Here is a 19,699-nt window from a genome sequence, read left to right as displayed (position 1 = left end):
TTATATAGAAACAACAACAGTACGGTTACATACACGTCAAATCAAGCTAGGGAAAATATTGACTTGCTCTGTCAGTAATTATGTAATTTTTTTTTTACATCATTCCTCAGGTTTTAAGTCTAGGAAACAAACGTGTTGACAAAATGCAATCTTAGGAATAATGACTTTGCAGGAATCAAGCATGAAACTATAATTCGTATTTTTAAAATTTTTTAAAATTACATTTTATTGTATATTTGTTCTGTGATCAACCATATTTTCATATGGACATTTATGCTCACCTGCATATTTAAGTACATGCCCCCTGCACCTTATTTTCATGTAGTTTACGTGTAAGTCACCCACCTATGGATGGAGAGAAAAATGAGTTCAAGAGTCCAATGGGATTGGTCTGTTTTAATACTGCCATTTGAACCAATGATTTTGGTGTCTGATGATACATTTTAAAATATAATTTTACATATTTTAAAATAGAAATAGTCATTTTGTATGCGATTTTATTAAAAAAGAACTCTATATTTGAAATTATTTCATTTAAATACTTAATACTCTGGCCAAACATCATCACTATAGGTTTATTATGAGTGCTTTTGTTTTAATTCTTTTCAGTGACAATAAGCATCGTTAAATGGGCATCTTTATTTATCTCAATTGTCATCTTTATGGACTCATTACCCAGAGTAACATCTTCATGAGACAATTTTAACAGAAAAAAGCATAGCAGAATATAAAGGGAAATTAATGAAAGTATAATTTAAAGCATGATATAAAAATAACAACATTAGTTTTACAGCCAGGCTTAACTCTTTAGATGATCAGCGTAGGACACATTTTATGCTCCTTCCTTTCCCATTACAGCCAGGTCACCAACTGATAGATCACCATTCAGGCTCAAATTAGAGGCTGAGCTGACTGGTCCTTACCAGTCTCTAAGAATAATCTAGTTTAGCTTTTAAATTTGGGTATATTAGAACACTAAGACTCATCCAGAGATACGATAATAATTGCTTATAAACATATCTCTTAAAACTAAAATAGTACCAACTTAGTCTAATGAGAATGTCTTTGAATTATCAATTCTCTATGTATTTGTTTTTCTGCAATTATTTCATTCTAGGTTAAATAATTTAGAACACACATAGAAAATATATAAGAATGTAAATTTTTATTTCAAAACCACAGACCCATATGTGGGAAGCAATGTTTTGAATGGAATGTTTTGAATCTAGCATTGAGGGCGCCTGTGGTTTGGCTTGAAGAGCCAGCATATCCTTTTATGGGATAACGGAGAGTGGCTCAGTGGTAAAGAATCTGCCTGCCAACGCATGAGCTTCAGGAGCCATGGGTCTGATCCCTGGGTTGGGAAGATCCCCTGGAGGAGGAAATGGCAGCCCATTCCAGTATTAATCCTGGGATAATCCAATGGACAGAGGCGCCTGGTGGGTTAAAATCCATGGATCACAGAGTCAGACATAATTGAGCGATTGCGCACAACAATGAAATGGAGATAGTTAAAATGTTTATCCTTCAGAACCAAGTGAAAGCAACAGATTATCTCTCCTGATAGGAAAGATTTTTCCTTTTGGAGAAAAGGAACCAGGTTCTTCGTTTTCTATGAATTATTCTTATAAAATGCTAAAGCCTCCCTCGAATATTTCAAGTGTGAAGAATCATTTTGGCTACATATTTTACAGATCCCAGTGTAAAAACAAGAGTGCTGAGCCCCTTGTTAAAAATGTATAGTAATTTTAAGTTAGCAAGAGCAGAGTGTTAAACCCGGTGCAGAACCTTCTAAGCACAAGGTCTTCATGGCTACATGGGATTCATGCTCATGAAGCGATCCCTGAACACTCTGCTTCCTCTTACATATAGTCTTACAAATTATTGGTCATAAAGTTTGCTCAAGTTTTTCCATAACATCTTATGGAAATGAACTTTTTGGCCAACCCAAATAAAAAACCTTAATATCTAAAGTATTGTCCACATTTTATGTCGTAATGAAAATGCAAATTAAAGCATCAGTGGAAGAATACTGCACATCTTTCAGAATGGCCGAAGTCCAGAACACTGACGACATCAAGTGCTACTAAGGATGTAGGGCAATGGGACTCTCACTCATTGCCAATAGGAATGCAAAATAGTACCATCTCTTTGGAAGACAGTTTATCAGTTTCTTACAAAACTAAACACACTTTTACTATATAATTTAGCACTTGTTTTACTTGTTATTTACCCAAATATGTTGAAAACTTAAAAAGTAGCACACAAAAAGTAGCTCAAGAGTATTTATAGCAACTTTATTCATTATTAAGAAAACATGGAAGTAATCAATATGTCCTTCAATAAATGAATGGATTCATCTTATGCAATCCAAACAGTAGAACCTTATTCAGTGTTAAAAAAATGAGCTATCAAGCCATGAAAAGACATGAAAAATATTTATATTCATATTTCCAAGTAAAGATACCAATGTGAATCAACTACCAACTGTCTGGTTTTGCTATTAACATTCCGGAAAAGGCAAAACTATGGTGATAGTAAAAAATAGTCAGTGCTTTTTAAGAGTTTGGGCTTTGAAAAGGATGAGTAGATGGATCACAGAGGATTTTTAATATAGCGAAAATACTTAGTATGTTACTATAATGAAAGATAATACCATCATATACTTGTCTAAATCCATAGTATATCCAGCATTGAAATGAACTCTAATGTAAGCTGTTACCTTTATACGGTTAAGAGGTGTCAATGTATGTTCATTCTTGGGGAAGAAAAATAGCATTCTAGTGAGTGATATTGCTAATTGGGAGGCTACAAATGTGTGGCGACATGGGGCATATCTTAGAAATGATCATAAAATTTACGAACCTTAATTGAGATTGATCAAGAAAAAAGAGAGAACACTCAAATTACTTAGCAGAAATAAGATGGTTTAAAAGAATTCTAAGAGCAATTATATGGGAACAGTTAGTTGACAGACACAATTTCTATAAAAGACACAAACACTATAGATTCAAGGACAAATAAAAAGATAAGTAAACTTACACTAAGTAAAAAATTAGATTAATATAATTAAAACACTACCCAGAGCAAAAATTTTATGTTCAAGTGGCTTCACTGGTGAATTGTCCTAAACCTTTAGAGAATTAATAACACAATATTGCACAGGATATGCAATAGGGAGAAACACATTTTTGTTTTGTGTATCCCATACCTGCTTATTGTGGATGTAGATAATTTTATTACTTTTGTCTGTTAACCGTCCTACTGACTTTATAAGTGGTTGATTTGCTACCTTTTGTGTATAATTGCCTTTGCCAGTGAGATTTCTCCTTTCAGAATATTCTGTTTATGGTTGTAGCCTATTTCTTTCCACTTGGAGAAGTCTCATTTACATTTCTTATAAAGCTAGTTTGGTGGTCCTGGACTCTTTTAGATCTTGCTAAGCTGTAAAAGTTTTTATTTTCCCTTCCAATCTTAATGATAGCCCTTCCAGGGAGAGTATTCTTGGGTTCCCCTTCCATCTCCTTGAGCGTACCATGCCGCCTTCTTCTGGCCTGCAGAGTTTCTGCTGAAAGTTAGATGATATCCGTCTGGCAGCTCCTTTGTACATGATTTGCCTTCCCCTTGCTTCTTTTAATATTCTCTCTTTAATTTTTGCCTTTTTAATTACAAGGTGTCTTGGTGTGGACTTTTTGGAGTAGATCCTGTTTGGGATTCTCTGCGTTTCCTGGAGATGGATATCTGTTTCCTTTCCCAGGTTACAGAAGTTTTCAGCTTTATGTCTTAAAATATGTTTTCTTCCCTTTCCTCTCTCTCTTTTCTTCCTGGAACCCCTATCACAAGAATTAGTTTCCTTGATGTTGTCTTAGAGGTCTCTTGAACTATTCTCATTTCTTGATGTTTGTTTTTCTTTTTTCTGTTCTGCTTGTGTGATTTCCACTAGCCTGTCTTCCAGTCCACTGATTCATTCCTCCATATCATCTAATCTTCTGCTTATTTCTTTTCTAGTGTGTTTTTTAATTTCAATTATTCTTCAGCTTTCTTCGGCTCTTCTTTATGTTCTCTACTTCCTTACAAGTTTCAGTGTGTCCATCTTTTCTTCTCCTGAGTTCTTTGAGCATCTTTTAGAGCAAATCCTTGAACTCCTTATTGGATAGATTGCATATATCCATTTAGTTCTTCTGCACTTTATCTTGTTATTTCATTTGGATCATATTACTTTGTTGCCTTATTTTGACTAATTCATTAATTAGTCAAATTCACTACTTTCTATCTTATTTGATAGGTTGGTTATGTTCCCCAGCCTTGGAAAGTGGCTTTATGTAGGAGACACCCTCCATGTCCCAGCAGGGCACTCCCTTCTGCTCTGTGCTCCAGGGGAGGCCCCTGTATGGGTGGTGGAGTCATTTTGCTGCAGCAGGATGACTTCTCTGGGTGTGCGGATAGGTGTGACCGGCCTCTGGTCTGGCTGGTCACTGGGCCTGGCCTTGTACAGAGGCTGTCAGCTGCTGGTTGGAAAGAATGGATCCTAGCCAGGCTGACTGCATGTCTAGGAGAGTCCTCTGTAGTGCTGGCCCAATGATGAGTCAGGCTGGGTCAAGGTGGCTGGCTATAAGCCCCCAGGGTACCAGGAGCAAGTGCTGGCCTGCTGGTGAGTGGAAGTGGGTCCCAGGCTGACTCCCTGAGGGACCCAAGGAGTGCTCAGGTACAGACGCCTAGGTATAAGAGAAACAAGTTTTGAGAATGTGTGTACAGCATAATCACTACAGTTAATTATACTCTACTGTATATTTAAAAGTTGCTCACAGGGTAGACCTCAAGATTTCTTAACCAAAGAGAATAAATTGTAATTATGTTAGGTGATGAATATGTTAATTAAACTTACCAAGGTAATCATTTAATTATATATATTATATACATAAAATCAACACATACACACATAAATGTGTGTGTGTGTGTGTGTGTGTGTGTGTGTGTCTGTGTGTGTGTGCTTCAGTCATGTCTGACTTTTTGTGACCCTGGGAGTCCCTTGGACTGCAAGAAGATCCAACCAGTCCATTCTAAAGGAAATCAGTCCTGAATATTCATGGGTTGGACTGATGTTGAAACTGAAACTTTAATACTTTGGCCACCTGATGCAAAGAGCTGACTCATTTGAAAAGACCCTGATGCTGGGAAGGATTGAAGGTAGGAGAAGGGGGCGAGAGAAGATGAGATGGTTGGATGGCATCACTGACTTGATGCACATGAGTTTGAGTAAGCTCCAGGAGTTGGTGATGGACAGGGAGGCCTGACCTGCTGTGGTCCATGGGGTCACAAAGAGTCGGACACGACTGAGCGACTAAACTGAACTGAACTGATGGATTGTAACCTGCCAAGCTCCTCTGTCGATGGGATTATCCAGGCAAGAATACCGGAGTGGGTTGCCATGCCCTCTGCCAGGGTTTCTTCCCAACTCAGGGATTGAAATCACATCTCTTGCATCTCCTGCACTGGCAGGCAGGTTTTCTTACCACTGGTGCCCCCTGGGAAGTCACATATATGTGTATACTCAGCTTGGTGGTTGTCAGATTTCTATAATGTCATATAACAATTATATTTCAAAGAGGTGGAATTAATAAAAGTAAACATTATTCAGAGAAACTTAACAAAACTCACCAGAGATCAGAATAAGATATGATTTTCTATTATACTTTGCATTTGAATGGGAATGTATAGAACTATTTCTCACTACTTGTTTGTTTGCTATATATTTCAGGTTCCCTGAAAATCATGTTGATAAAATTCTAACTGAACTAACTTTTTGGATGGTGGCAGAGATCATATACACGCTTGCTACAAAAGTTTTCTTCCTACACACAAAGAAATTTCCTTGCAGATGTGATAGGAGTGTATGGTTATTATTCACCATGCGTTTTTATCACATTCTCTTGTTTCACTTACAGAAACCTTTAGAGTCACTTGTGGAAGATGTCAGTATTACTAAGTATAAGAATGAGAAGGCGTGGTCTCTCTTTACCACTTAGAAATGAATTACTTGGAAAACCACTCGAACCTTATGTGACTGTAAGAAATCTGAGAAATATAGTTTCATCTAAAGGTATGAAATATGCATAAAAGGGAAGCAAGATTAGTATTGGGTTAGAATAAAGCTGGAATACTTGCCATTTTCTAGATTTTGCCCCAATCAGGCTTAGATTTCCAAATTCAAAGGGCACGATAGACACAGAAAGATATTTTATTTCCAATGGGAAAGAAAGAAAATCCCACAGGATTTATGGAAGTAATGTCTGAGGCTTTGTGCTTCAATGCCCCAGCCTGTGTTTTCCTTCCTGCTCTGATGTCCACATCAGCAGCTTCCAAGAGTGTTAACAGCCTCTTTTTCTTTATTTTTGAGAACAGATGGGTATACTGTAGAAGAAATACCAACTCATACACCCATGACTTTGCTTAGTTAGTTCCCCAAGTACTTGATCCCCAAAGGCAAGATTTTAATTAAAATATTGAGTGCATGAGGCCTGGACCTGTGGATGGATCACAGGAGAGCTTGTTCCTGAGAGGTTCACATCAGAGTAATACCCTTCAAGACATTTGTCATCAGACCCTTCAGTCCCAACCTGACTTTATTGAAACTCACTTGAGTGAGAATAACCTGGTGCCCCGGGCACCTTGCTCACTTGATTTTATTTTATTACAAGTGGGCCTCAGTGCAGGAAGCCTTTTCCTTCACTTGACATTGCTGCAATATGTTAGTCAGAATGACCTTGGATAGCACTCTCTGATAACAAGAGGAATCTTTTATGTAGACTGAGTGATTTACTAAGCATTTCACATCCTCCATCTTATTTCATCTCCAAACCACTCTATGAAACATCAGGGGTGGGAATCACTAATTCCATTAAAAAAATACAGAAGCTGAGGCTAAGGGTAGTGAAGGATTTCACTTTTGTTCTCATCTGAAATGAGAAATCTAGAAGTGAGGACTTTTGAGGTTTGAAGTGTAGTGCCAAGGAATCCACTTATGGTCCAAAAGGTGTATTTAAATTAATGAGATAAGATAATTCACAAGGTACAGACTTGTGGTTATAACGTACATGGGAGCTACAATGCACAGCATAGTGAGTACAGTTCATGTTCCTATATTGCATACTTGAAAGTTACTAAGTGAGCGGATCTTAAAAATCCTCATCACAGGGGAGAAAAATTGTGATTATATCAGAATGGATGCTACCTAGACTTACTGTGATGATCATTTTACAGTACATTCAAGTATCAAATCATCACGCTGTACATCTGAAACATATGTCAATTTTCCCTCTATTTAAAAGAGCTAAGTTAGGATCATAAGAGAGGGAAGCCATAACCTGCTTTCATCCAACCTCATCTTGTAGGGTTGTTGGCAGTTTTGTTTCTGTGACTTGAGTAGAAAAGTTAGTAGAAAAGAAATTGGGATTGCATCTTGGAGTAGCTTTAGGAAATATTGACCATTGCTTTGCATATATAAGCCTTCCAGTCATTTTTCTTAAGAGTTAGAAAATAAGTGTTTTATATGATCATGTGTTTGATTCCTTAATATATATATCTACTTCAATATATTTCAGTTTAAAAAGGAAATTATTGGACTTTGACACTGAAATTAATAACTGATACGGTGGGTTGAAATCTGCCTCTTGTCTTCTATTTGGCACGCTGGTTTTTTATTTCATTTTTTCCTTTCCTTTGGATTAGAGTCATCTCAGACTAAGTAGTTAATTTTCCTCTTTTTCTCTCCTATTATTGCAACTTTCATCCTTCACTTATTGTTGTACCTTGATATTTTAATTTGTCTTCATTATGAAAGAACTGTATAACATATTTATTCTGATTGATTCCCACCCCTTTTGCTCTTATTGTCCAATATTTTAGGATCTTCCCAACCCAGGAATCGAACCCGGGTCTCCTGCATTGCAGGCAGACGCTTTACCGTCCGAGCCACCAGGGAAGATGGCATTTTAGCTTTCAGTTCAGTTCAGTTCAGTTCAGTTCAGTCGCTCAGTCGTGTTCGACTCTTTGCGACCCCATGAATCGCAGTACACCAGGCCTCGCTGTCCATCACCAACTCCTGGGGTTCACTCAGATTCATGTCCATCGAGTCAGTGATGCCATTCAGCCATCTCATCCTCTGTCGTTTAGCTTTACATACAACTAAAACTTTAGAAGATTTTTTCAATAGTATTTAAAACACTTAATATATTTATTTGTGTTATCAACATGTTAGTTTTTCCAGTATTTTTTCTAATTTTCTCTATTTTTCATTTTGGAAACTTTTTCCAGAAGAACCTTCTTTAATAATTCTCTCAGCATAGATCTGTAGGCAGCTGGATTATTCCACCCCACCCTGAATCAGTTGCTCATGTTGAAAAGCTGCAGCCAGTCTCACTGAAGCTCTTACAAAAATAATGTTTAGTTTTCTTCTCTGGCTGCTTTTCATATTTATATTTTGATTTTCATTAAATGAAACTATCATGATCAGTCTGAGGAACTCGGGAGTATTTTGAATGATACTACATTTATTCTCAAACTTATGCTATAAAGTTTATAGGAGTTCCTTTAAAAGTAGATCCAGAATTAAATAAAGTTGGGAAAACACTGCATTTGTCAAATCTAAACTTTAGGATCGCTAATAAGTAAATTCCCATGAAAGTGCTACACAGCATACTACACATATTTGAGAAAATAGATTCCCTTGGGTCACTTTTTGAGACAAGCTGTCTCACTGTGATCCACTTCTACCAAATACCAGTTGTTCTGTACTGTGTATGAACACTCTTCCTAGGAGAATAGCATAAAGTTAAAACGTCATACTTAGGCTTTCTGTAGACTACTTCCTCACATATAATTGCTGTGTGTTTTTTGCAAGCTACTTAACTTCTCAAATGTGTTTTTTTCTTCTGAATTTAAAAGTTGATAGTAATAATGTCTATATGGGAATTTTTATGAATACTGTATTAGATTGGGCCTGGCATATAATATATGCTCAGCAGTCATGTATATGTTATACAAATAACATATAATCTACATTTTATATATGTATACACACACATATACATTATACTATTAATGAAGACAGCATTATAGTCATTCTAAATGCTAATAGCAACTGACTTGTGATTTTCTGACCATAATCATCACTTTTTATTTGTAGCATAATAATTTGTAAGCATGTTTTGTATTGCAATTTACAGAGTAAGCGTCTCTGTTTTCTGGGAAAAAAAGGATTTAATATGTATGTTCTTAAGGGTGAGTTAATAAAAGAATAGCAATAACCATAAAAACATTTCTGAGAGATTATCACTTTTGACACTGCAATGAGAGTGTATATAAAAGTTGTCTTCCAAGTACATTATGACCCAGTGATGCATAGAGAAGTGTCATGTCAATGTTGCACACGTGTTTAGAGTCACAGTAGAAAATGGAGAATCTGGCATTTAAATCTAGATAAGTCTGTCTGAACTTTACATGCTCATCTCTCTCACACTATATAGACACTGTCCAACCATGGACTTAGAGGAAAGATTCTAATACATTTCCAGTTATAACAGTAGCAGCTGTTTCTACCAGGATGAGAACAATAAACAACAGACACTGGTAGTCTAAGATTACGAGGTGGTCTCAATACTCTGGTGTATGAGAATTCCATTCAATCATCCCTTCATAGAGTAGACATTAATTGCTCAAATTTTTACTGAGTTTAAGCTTGCTCTCCTCCATGCATGACAGGCCAATGAAGCAGAGAGAGATGAGTGACCGAGAAGATAGCAGACTAAAGTCTCAAAATATCCATCTTCTGGGGCCTGGATGCCAGGTTCTTTTATGGATCAGGAAACAAAGTAAAAAGTCCATTAATCTTTCAGATATATCCTAGGATGGCAACCTCAGGCAGAGGATGTGTTAATTCTTCCTTCCTGACATATCCAGATGGACAAGGCTCTGAACAAAGGCTCTTTAACAGTCAGGTGGAGGGGCAGGATTCTCTGAGGCAGGCCATTATGTACAATTATAATTTTTAAAAAGTAACTAAAAGCAAGTCAAAGAAACAGTTGTAATATGGAATCAAGGTTGGTTTTTTCCTGCAACAAAATATCACAAGGAAAATTCTAGGAATTACTGCACTGAGGCTTTTAAAACTGATAGACAATAAGAAATAGATTTTAGGTATGATGGATTCTCCTTGAGAAATAGGTTATGGCTTGGCACACAGTGATGCATGTTTCCAAATCAGTGGGAATAAAACGTACACCAGTCTGAACCTAATCGTCAGTCCCAGTAGTTTTTGCTTTATGCAGGACAGGATTTCAGTTATTCTTGCCAGTTGTCCGTGCTGATCCTGTGGTCCACACCAATCATTCCTCTTGATGATTTTGGTCTTGGGATGGGCATCTTTGTTTGCTTGTGTTTGTTCATGAGTTTTGTTCTGGAAAGGACACTGAAAACAAACTTCCAGGAACGAGTCTTGCTAACTGTGCTGCAGTCCCTCTGGCTTCTTTAGATTCTGCCACCTTCTTTGACAACTTGAAGACACCGTAGCTTTTCACTTTGTTTGGGCAATCCTTCCCATGCTGTGGAGAAGGAAATGGCAACCCACTCCAGAATTCTTGCCTGGAGAACTGCATGGACAGAGGAGCCTGGCGGGCTACAGTCCATGGGGTTGCAAAGAGTCAGACACGACTGAGCGACTATCACTCACGCTTACTACGTTACCTCTATCCATCCTTCATGTATTGGCTGAGGTGTTGATTCTCTGAGAAAACCTCTGCCTGTCACTGAAAGTGTGTTTTTATGGGGCTTCCCTATAGTAGTCAGTGGTTAAAAATCCAACTTGCAATTGCCTTGCAATTTAGGCAACAGATTCGATCCCTGGTCCAGGAAGTAAGATCCCACATGCAGAGGAGCAACTGAGCCGTCTTGACACAACGAAAGATCCCTCCTCATACAACGAAGATCCCACCGGCCAACTAAGATCCGACACAGTCAAATAAATGAAGATTTTCAAAGCAGATTCTCACTATTCACTCTCATGTGGGCACCTTGTTCTAATTATAGTTGTATATCCTGATTTGTGAGCTTGCTTAATGTTTGTCTTCTCCTGTAAACCTGAGCATTTGAGACTGTGAACATGTTTATCTTCTATAGATATGTACACCCATGGCCAAGACTATGGCTAAACTCATCTGGGACCTGTACAGTGTTGAATGAATGAATAATTCTTGTCAATGGTGCAAATGTTTGAGAATTAAGGCATGCAATTCTGTCTGAAATCCATTTGGCTTAATAACAGACTTCTGCCCCTGTGTTTCCCATGCTTATGCCAATGTGCAGCCCCAGAGGTAAGGATGTAACTGGATTTTAGCATCATCAGAGAGAACTAATACAAGCTATGCTAATTCACTCACAGTCTCCCTCAGCAAGCAAAACTGGATTCCTGGGCACACACTCATCACTGTTTGTCCAGTAGTCTGAGATAAGGCCCTATTGTGGCTCTCACAGGGGCTTTGTCCCCCGAGTGTTCCATGGATGTATAACTCTCTCTTTCAGTTCCCAATAACTCCATTTGGCTTTATAGGTAAAAGACCATGTAAATGGACCATAAAATGTTACTTGACCATTGATACATTCAACTGCTTATCCATGGTGTCTGTTACCTTCCATGGCTTTGCGCCAGAGTGAGATCTCTCCTAACTGGGAGCCTGTAGTCATGACCAGGAAAAATAGTCATGACTTTTGATTATGATGATTGCCATTTCCAGGATACTGCAGGGATTCTCTTCTTTTCTCATGACAGCAGTAGCCTTTTAGGGAGGATGTTGTTTGGGGCTGCCAATCTAATATCTCCACTTTATAGATGAATATAAGGTGACTTAAAAGAATTGGGTGACTTATCTGAGGAGACACGTCAGCAGCTCTTACTGTACAATCATGTTAGCTATTTCTGTGGCATTGCTTTCTTTCTCAATCTCTCTTTGCTCCAAAGTTCTTTCCCCTTTTGATCAAAGACTAAGAAGAAAATCTCAGTAGAATGTTTCTTATCTTTTATGGATTGAATTTCTGATTCAAGACTCATATGTGAAATCAATGAATTAGCCTGTTCATTGTTCAGCATACCAGGTAAGCCTCCAATCAAATCTACAGTCTGTATATATTTTTAGGGACAGAGGTAGGCAGGAAAATATATCAAGGTACCCATTTCCCTCTTGATTTATTCATAACTGAATACTGAATATTTTATGCAACAAACTGGATGTTATTAGGTATCTGTGATTTTTAGTGACAGACTGTGTTACAAACACCATGGAAATTCTTGAGAAGACTATGTATTTATGTTGTATAAAAATAAAAGGAACAAGAGGGTCTTGAGTCCCTGTTTTGCCTTACAGGAGCTTTTAGAACTTGGGCAAATTGTTAAACGTTTCTCATTTTTAGTTTCCTCTTTTGGAGTATGGTACTATTAGTTAACAACTGGCTAATCCCAAGGTTTTTGGGAGTATCGATTTGGATCTCAATGTGAAAATTTATTATAACTCGGAGAGCACATATCATTAATGAAAAAATTAAAAAAGAGGGGGGCCCAGGCTAAGTGACCAACTATAAATTTGCACTGAAATAAGAGGCATAAAAAATCATAGCAGAATGAAGAATTTATGGGAATGAAGTAATCTGGACTCTAGTTTCTATTCTGAGGCTTTGCTGGCATTAGGCACTCAGTTAATAGTTAATAGATGGATTAACTGTTAGATATATTGACTGGTGAACTATAGTGTAAATGAGACCATGGTACCATCCCACTGGCCCAAGACAAAAATAATGCTCTCTGCTTGGGAATAAAGAATAGGAATTTCCCAAATAATCAGCATTTTGTATATTATTCTTGTACTTCTGTACTTTCTGATCAGGGATAGGCTTCTTACATCCTTCTAGACCTTGGAAAGGCACACAGCCTGATACACTGTAAGGACTTAGGTTGGAGAGAGAATGAATGGTAATGAATTACTGATCCAATTCCAGCGCTTTATGTGGCTTGTTCATTGATCTTATTGAAAATTTATATAACTTTTAAATGTAGAAGTAGTCTTTCCTTTTCTTTCCTGATAGAGAGGGGAGAGGAAACTTATTGTAAATATGTGTTCATACAGTTTTTGTCATTCAACTTGGATTCAGAAAGATAGTATATTAGTGAAGTTCCCAGTAGCTAATTGTATATTTAATTTCAATACCCATGCTTTTTATTTCTCCACATTACTTGTGAATAACTCTCTAAATAAATTGGTCATTCACGAATAGGCCAATATAACGAATAACATATTTTGTGCCCCAGCTGGGGTAGAGCGACTATATATCAAATATTAAGAGAATATTTCTCAGTGATCCAAATGACATGACTTTAAATTCAAAATGACATGACTTCAAATACCAGCTCTGCTACTAGCTAGATTTATGGACTTCTCCATGTAACTCCTTGTGAGCAAGCTTCCGCTTCCCCGTATGTGAAATGGGGATAGATCACACGTCACAGGGTCGGGTGGTAAATCACTGCGGGTATAGTGTGCGTGTACATTTCCGGTGCCTTGAAAATTGAAAGTGCTCAGTAGTTTCTCACTATTATTGTTTAATTCATTATTTAAGTTTGTGCATCTGCTTATATAGTATTGATGATACATATGAGAGATGCATCTTAAATTAAGATGAAGCAAATTATTACAAGTAACACAGTGATCAGTGGTGCTCCATAACTTATAACAGAAAGGCAGTGTCTACAGAGGAGTTTTTGAAGACTTCATGGAAACTTTGACACTCATGTTATTCTTTGAAGAGCACATTTGAATTGTACTAAGGGCACCTGGGCTACCCTGGTGGCTCAGAGGTTAAAGTGTCTGCCTGGAATGCGGGAGACCTGGGTTCGATCCCTGGGTTGGGAAGATCCCCTGGAGCAGGAAATGGCAACCCACTCCAGTATTCTTGCCTGGAGAGTCCGATGGACAGAGGAGCCTGGTAGGCTACAGTCCATGGGGTCGCAAAGAGTCGGACATGACTTCACTTTCACTTTCACAAGGGCACAGAGTATCTTGTTCAATTTTTAACTGTGTCCTGAACACCCAATATGTGGTGATCAATCCCCCAAAAAATCTTTCAGAGAGATTGCTAAAAAGCCAATACATGAATTAAAGACCTTTTATAATTCTATCTTATCAGAGGTGGTTTAGTTGCTTAGTCATGTCAAACTCTTGCGACCTCGCGGACAGAAGAGCCTGACAGGCTACAGCCATGGGATTCTCCAGGCAAGAATACTGGAGTGGGTTGCCATTTCCTTCTCCAGGGGATCTTCCCGACCCAGGGATTGAACTTGTGGCTCGTGCATTGTAGGCAGATTGTTTACCAACTGAGCTACGAGGGAAGCTTTGTATATAATAGGCAAATTGGCAGCTACGTTTCAGGGTCTGCAGAGGTGAAAAAACCCGGATACAAGTGTCTCCCTGCAAAGGTCACGGTCCCTGGTGCTCGCCCACCTCCACATGCTGACTAGACAAACTCAGCTCTCAGGCAGGGTTCTCCTTCAGCGCCAAGAGGATCTGGCCTGCCCTGGTAACTTCGGAGGAGCTGTCTCTAACGCCCTTGTCAACCGCGTCCCTCTAGTCCTGAGGTCAGCTCTGGGCTCTTGCTGCTTCGACAGGAAGCCACCGTCCTTCTCCAAAGCCCGGTGGGAACGTTCCAGGACTGCCGGGCTTCCTCTCTCCGGTCGCGTTTTGGAGCCGCTGGACGGCCACACGGCTCTGGCCGAGGTCCTGAACCAGCTCGGAAGGGACATCAAGGAGTGTCTACAGCCCTTCCTCGGGCGGCAGGGTGAAGCTGGATACAGGCCTTCCATCAGCGGCCTGGCCACGTTCTTCCACTCCGACCCTGCCCCACGGTCTGTTTCATCTCTGTCCAAGGATTCCTGGGTGATCAAGCTGTCCCTCCATCTGAACTGTGTGTCCCCCACTGGTTCCAAGCTGATGCCACAAACTTGGCATTGGCGGGAAGACACAGGAAATAATCACCGCCATCCGCTCGGGCGCCATCCTCCGCCAGGACCGGGGTGATGGGGTCCCGGGAACTCATCAATGGCCAGAACGTCAGGAGCCTTGCTCCTCCTCTCCTTGAGGCAGGAGGCCGCGGAGCCCCGCTGTTCCCGGCGGTTGTTGCTGCGCAGCCGACGCTGCTTTAGAGCCCGGATCTCGCCAGGTTCCGGAGCTGCAGGGCCGCTTCTTGTGAACACGAGACTGTTTGCAGCTACTTTTTTCTCCCCTTTAGCAAAGTGCTGACTTAAGAAACTCCTTCAGTTTGCTGAGAAGAAAGATGGTAAAAAAATAAAATGAAATGCTTTCAGCACGTTTCAGCCCCCCTCGCTAGATTTAGGGGCAAATGATACGAGTATTGATTAGTGTAAGTGAGAACCAGGAAGGTGCCTCCCCTGGATAACGCTGCCTCCCACGGCCCTCCTACTACCCAGCATGAGTAAACAGGGAGTGGGGACCTGCGTTCTCCTTCAAGACCTCCACCCTTCCCTCCACCCTCTAACCTCATGGCCCAGCTGTCACCCTCTACCTCGAGACCTGAGGACTGATCTCATTTTCTCTCTTTTGGCGTGTCACTCACCATGAAGGTGAGGAATCTCAGGTCAGCCCTCAAGGGCTGTTGAATAAAGTCCCCATCTCTTCATACCCCTGTTTCTAAGCCCCACAGCCACTCCTGCCCAACTCCTGAAATCATTCTACTCTTCCTTCTGGGATTGACAGCTGGTCATCAGCATAGCCAGAAACTCTCCTCTGGAAGTTCCCTTAACCTACTGTCCAGCTGACATCTGTGTCCTGGGACAGGGCTTCCCTAGAGACCACTCAGTGGTGACATTCTCTCTCCCCTTTCTTCTTAGTGCTGTATGCGCCATGGTCTGACTTTACAACATTGTCATACTCTGATTTTTCCCCCAAACTTCTTCATTCAGTTTTTAGTGGCCTTTTCTAGTTTTGTGGGTTTAATATGATAGTTTTAGGAACAGTTCAACAGTTAGTCGCTTGGTTGTGTCTGACTCTTTGTGACCCCATGGCCTACAGAGTCCATGGATTTCTCCAGGCCAGAATACTGGAGTGGGTAGCCTTTCCCTTCTCCAGGGGATCTTCCCAATCCAGGGATTGAACCCAGGTCTCCCAGATTGCAGGTGGATTCTTTACCAGCTGAGCCACAAGGGAAGATTGGAGTGGGTAGCCTATCCCTTCTCTAGTGAATCTTCCTAGTGCAGGAATCAAACCAGGGTCTCCTGTATTGCAGGCAGATTCTTTACCAGCTATTAGGGAAGCACTTAATATAATATGTGAAGTTTAAACCCTAGCCAATTGCTAAAATATTTCAAATTAGTAAAATCTGATTCAGCAGGTCCAATTGTTTATGCAACCCTTCTAAACCAAAAGGAATCTCAAATTTACCATGACAGATCTGAAATCATCTTTCTTATTCTTTCTAGAACATTGGTTTCTTCCTCACCATTCCCTCTGTTGCTATACAAAAAATGGAGTCATCGTTGCTTCCCCTTTTTCTAATGTCTTACGTTCAATACATCATGAAATCCAGCCAACTCTATTTTGAAATATATCTAGAACTGGGTACTTTTTCATTTTCTCTTTCACTACCTGCCTGCTCCAAGCCATCAGCTTCTGTTACATAGATTATGAGATTAATGCAAAGAAACATGAAATTGGTGAAATCATAGTGTACTAGACCTCATTCTCACATGTATGTTTTTCTTAACCTTGCCTACATTTTGAGTCCTTAGAAAGATTCTGTCTCTACCTTCTAATAGTAAGAATGTCTTCATTGATTGTATTCTGTTAAGTGCCAGGCAATATTGTTATATCCATTTTACAAATGGATAAAATGAGGCTAAGACACCCTAGTTAATACATAATGTCATTCAGAAAAAAATGAATTCTTACTTGGCATAGCTGTAATGTCCTATATCCAAGTAGACAAGGAATATTGTATGAAAAATTGGAAGAAGACATAAATGGAATATGACAGTGGAAGAAATTTGGGGCAGAAGCAAATGTAATGCATGAGGATGCAGGACATTGGATTTTCTAGTTATCTGGAATTCCTCTAATCCACTTCTCAAATCAGTGCAGAGACCAATAACTTTGTCCTAACCTTAATGTATAAAATTCTGCAGTGCCAGTTTGTATTATCTCTCCAGTTTGACAATGAGTTCAAGGGACAATGGATGGACAAATGATATCAAGTAATACCCAAAGCCAGTCGTCTAGTACCGGGTGGAGCAGGACTGTGCATCCAGATATCTCTATTCTGAACTCACGCTTTTAACTTTACTCTCTACATGTCTTTATTCCTTGTACAGGATTTACTACAGTATCCCACTGCATGAAATGATGTAATCTATGTATCCCATTATCTTTTGAGAAAATGAAAGCCTAGAATACAATATTCTAAACTGTGATTTAGTAGAGTATAAAACTGCTCAATACAATAGCAGTAATTGAAATGACATGAAGTAATTTACAGGGACCTATATTATTTCATGAATAGCCTGTCAGTGTTTAAAAATCTGAATTGTGATGCTAACACATCTAATTTAATAACAAATCCTGTGATTTTCCATAAGTCACCTTTTGTCTATAAACTTTAATTTTGGTAATTTAAATAGAAGAATAGATAATTAAGATACAAGATAGGGTTGTATTATCTCCAAAATCCTTTAAGCCAGAACACTCTATTTTCCACCAATATTTAAAAATTGCAGTTTGTTGTTACACCCATGTGAAATTCAAATAATTCTGATACAAGGTATTTACTGGACATAATGATAGCTCTAACTATGCTGCTAACAAGCTCCTCTTTTCTCACTGCTATAGGCCATTCACATACTGCACAAATGATCCCCATGGAGAACAGCACAGTCGTGACTGAGTTCATTCTTGCCGGGATAACTGATGACCCACAGCTGCAGATCCCGCTCTTTCTGGTGTTCACGCTCATCCACCTCCTCACTCTGGTTGGGAACCTGGGGGTGATCACGCTGATCCTGTCGGACTCTCGTCTCCACACTCCCATGTACGTCTTCCTCAGCCACCTGTCCCTGGTGGACTTTGGTTACTCCACAGCTGTCACTCCCAAAGTCATGGCTGGCTTCCTCACGGGAGACAAGGCCATTTCCTACAAAGCTTGTGCTGCTCAGTTTTTCTTCTTTGCAGTCTTTCTCATTACGGAAAGTTTTCTCTTGGCCTCAGTGGCCTATGACCGTCATGCAGCGGTGTGCAGGCCACTCCATTACACCAACATCATGACACCAAGAGTGTGTTCCTGGATGGTTGTAGGTGCCTATGTTCTTAGTTTTCTGGAGGCCTCTGTGCACACTTGGAACATATTCAGTCTCTCTTTCTGCAGATCCAGGGTGATTGATCACTTTTTCTGTGATGCTACTCCTGTCCTGGCTCTCTCATGCTCAGACAGCAACAGAAGTGAGATGGTGTTTTTCATTTTGGCAGGCTTTAATATCATCTCTTCTGTCCTAATCATCTTGATCTCTTACCTGTTTATCTTTGTCACCATTCTGAGGGTGCGCTCATCTGAAGGACATCAGAAGGCCTTTTCCACCTGTGCTTCCCACCTCACTTCCATCTCCATCTTCTATGGGGCAGGTGCCTTCATGTACCTACAGCCCGGCTCCCGCCATTCCATGAGCACAGACAAAATGGCGTCTGTGTTCTATGCCATAGTCATTCCCATGGTGAATCCACTGATCTATAGTCTGAGGAACAAAGAGGTCAAGAGGGCGTTAAAAAAGGCTGTTGGGAAAGCAAAGTCCTCTCTAAAATTCAAATTTTAATGAAACAGAAATGCATTTCGTATGTACCAAGCTAGGGAAAATATTGACTTGCTACACCATCAGTTTTATAAAATTATTGATGTACTTTCTCAATTCCTTTATTAAGTGTATGATGCAAATGGCTTACAAATATGATATCTCAAGAAAAATAGTTTAGGCAGTATCAACCTTGAACTCAGACATCTTATATAAAATTTCTCTTTATTTTTATTAGATAATTTCATTATTTCACACGATCAGCTCCACTGTCATTTCATTCAATGTATATCAAGTAAATGCCCAAAGAAACGTCATTTATGGAAACCTCATGTGAATCACACGTTCATGAATGGACAAAAAATGAGTTCAGTATAAATGAGGTTAGGCTATTAGAATATATTTGTAATATATATTATATAATTTAATAAAGGGCTTCCCTGGTGGCTCAGACAATGATTTTGGTGTCTCATAATGCATTATTAAATATAAACTTGGTGCCAAATATCCTGGCTATAGTTTTATTGCTTAGTGTTTTGTTTTCTTTTTTTTCTTGTTTCAATGATAATAAGCATAATTATATGGTCATCTTTAATTTGCTCAATTTTCGTATTTATCAGCTTATTATCCAGAATGTACATTTTCATAGAACAATTTGAGGGCTTCCTCAGTGGCTCAGATGGAAAAGAATCTGCCTGCAATGCAGGAGACCTGGGTTTGACCCCTGGGTCAGGAAAATCCCCTGGAGAAGGAAGCGGCTACCCAGTCCAGTTTCTTGCTGGAGAATCCCATGCACAAGAGGAGGCTGGTGAGGCA

General features: G+C 39.4%; 1 protein-coding gene and 1 pseudogene across 1 annotated transcript; one reads left to right on the top strand and one right to left on the bottom strand.

Annotated features, from left to right (window-relative positions):
- Positions 1-14,516: 14,516 nt before the first annotated feature.
- Positions 14,517-15,958, bottom strand: LOC128060005 (DNA fragmentation factor subunit alpha-like; annotated as a pseudogene).
- Positions 15,959-17,926: 1,968 nt separating this feature from the next.
- LOC128060298 (olfactory receptor 5B12-like) lies at positions 17,927-18,907 on the top strand. The gene has a single exon (XM_052652680.1). It carries the CDS (start codon positions 17,954-17,956, stop codon positions 18,905-18,907), a length of 954 nt encoding a protein of 317 aa, XP_052508640.1. The 5' UTR covers positions 17,927-17,953.
- Positions 18,908-19,699: the final 792 nt, after the last annotated feature.

The sequence above is a fragment of the Budorcas taxicolor genome, chromosome 15, assembly GCF_023091745.1.
Source record: "Budorcas taxicolor isolate Tak-1 chromosome 15, Takin1.1, whole genome shotgun sequence".
NCBI classification, from domain to species: domain Eukaryota; kingdom Metazoa; phylum Chordata; class Mammalia; order Artiodactyla; family Bovidae; genus Budorcas; species Budorcas taxicolor.
The sequence above is the reverse complement of the archived record's forward strand: the minus strand, read 5'-3'. Positions and strand labels throughout refer to the sequence as shown.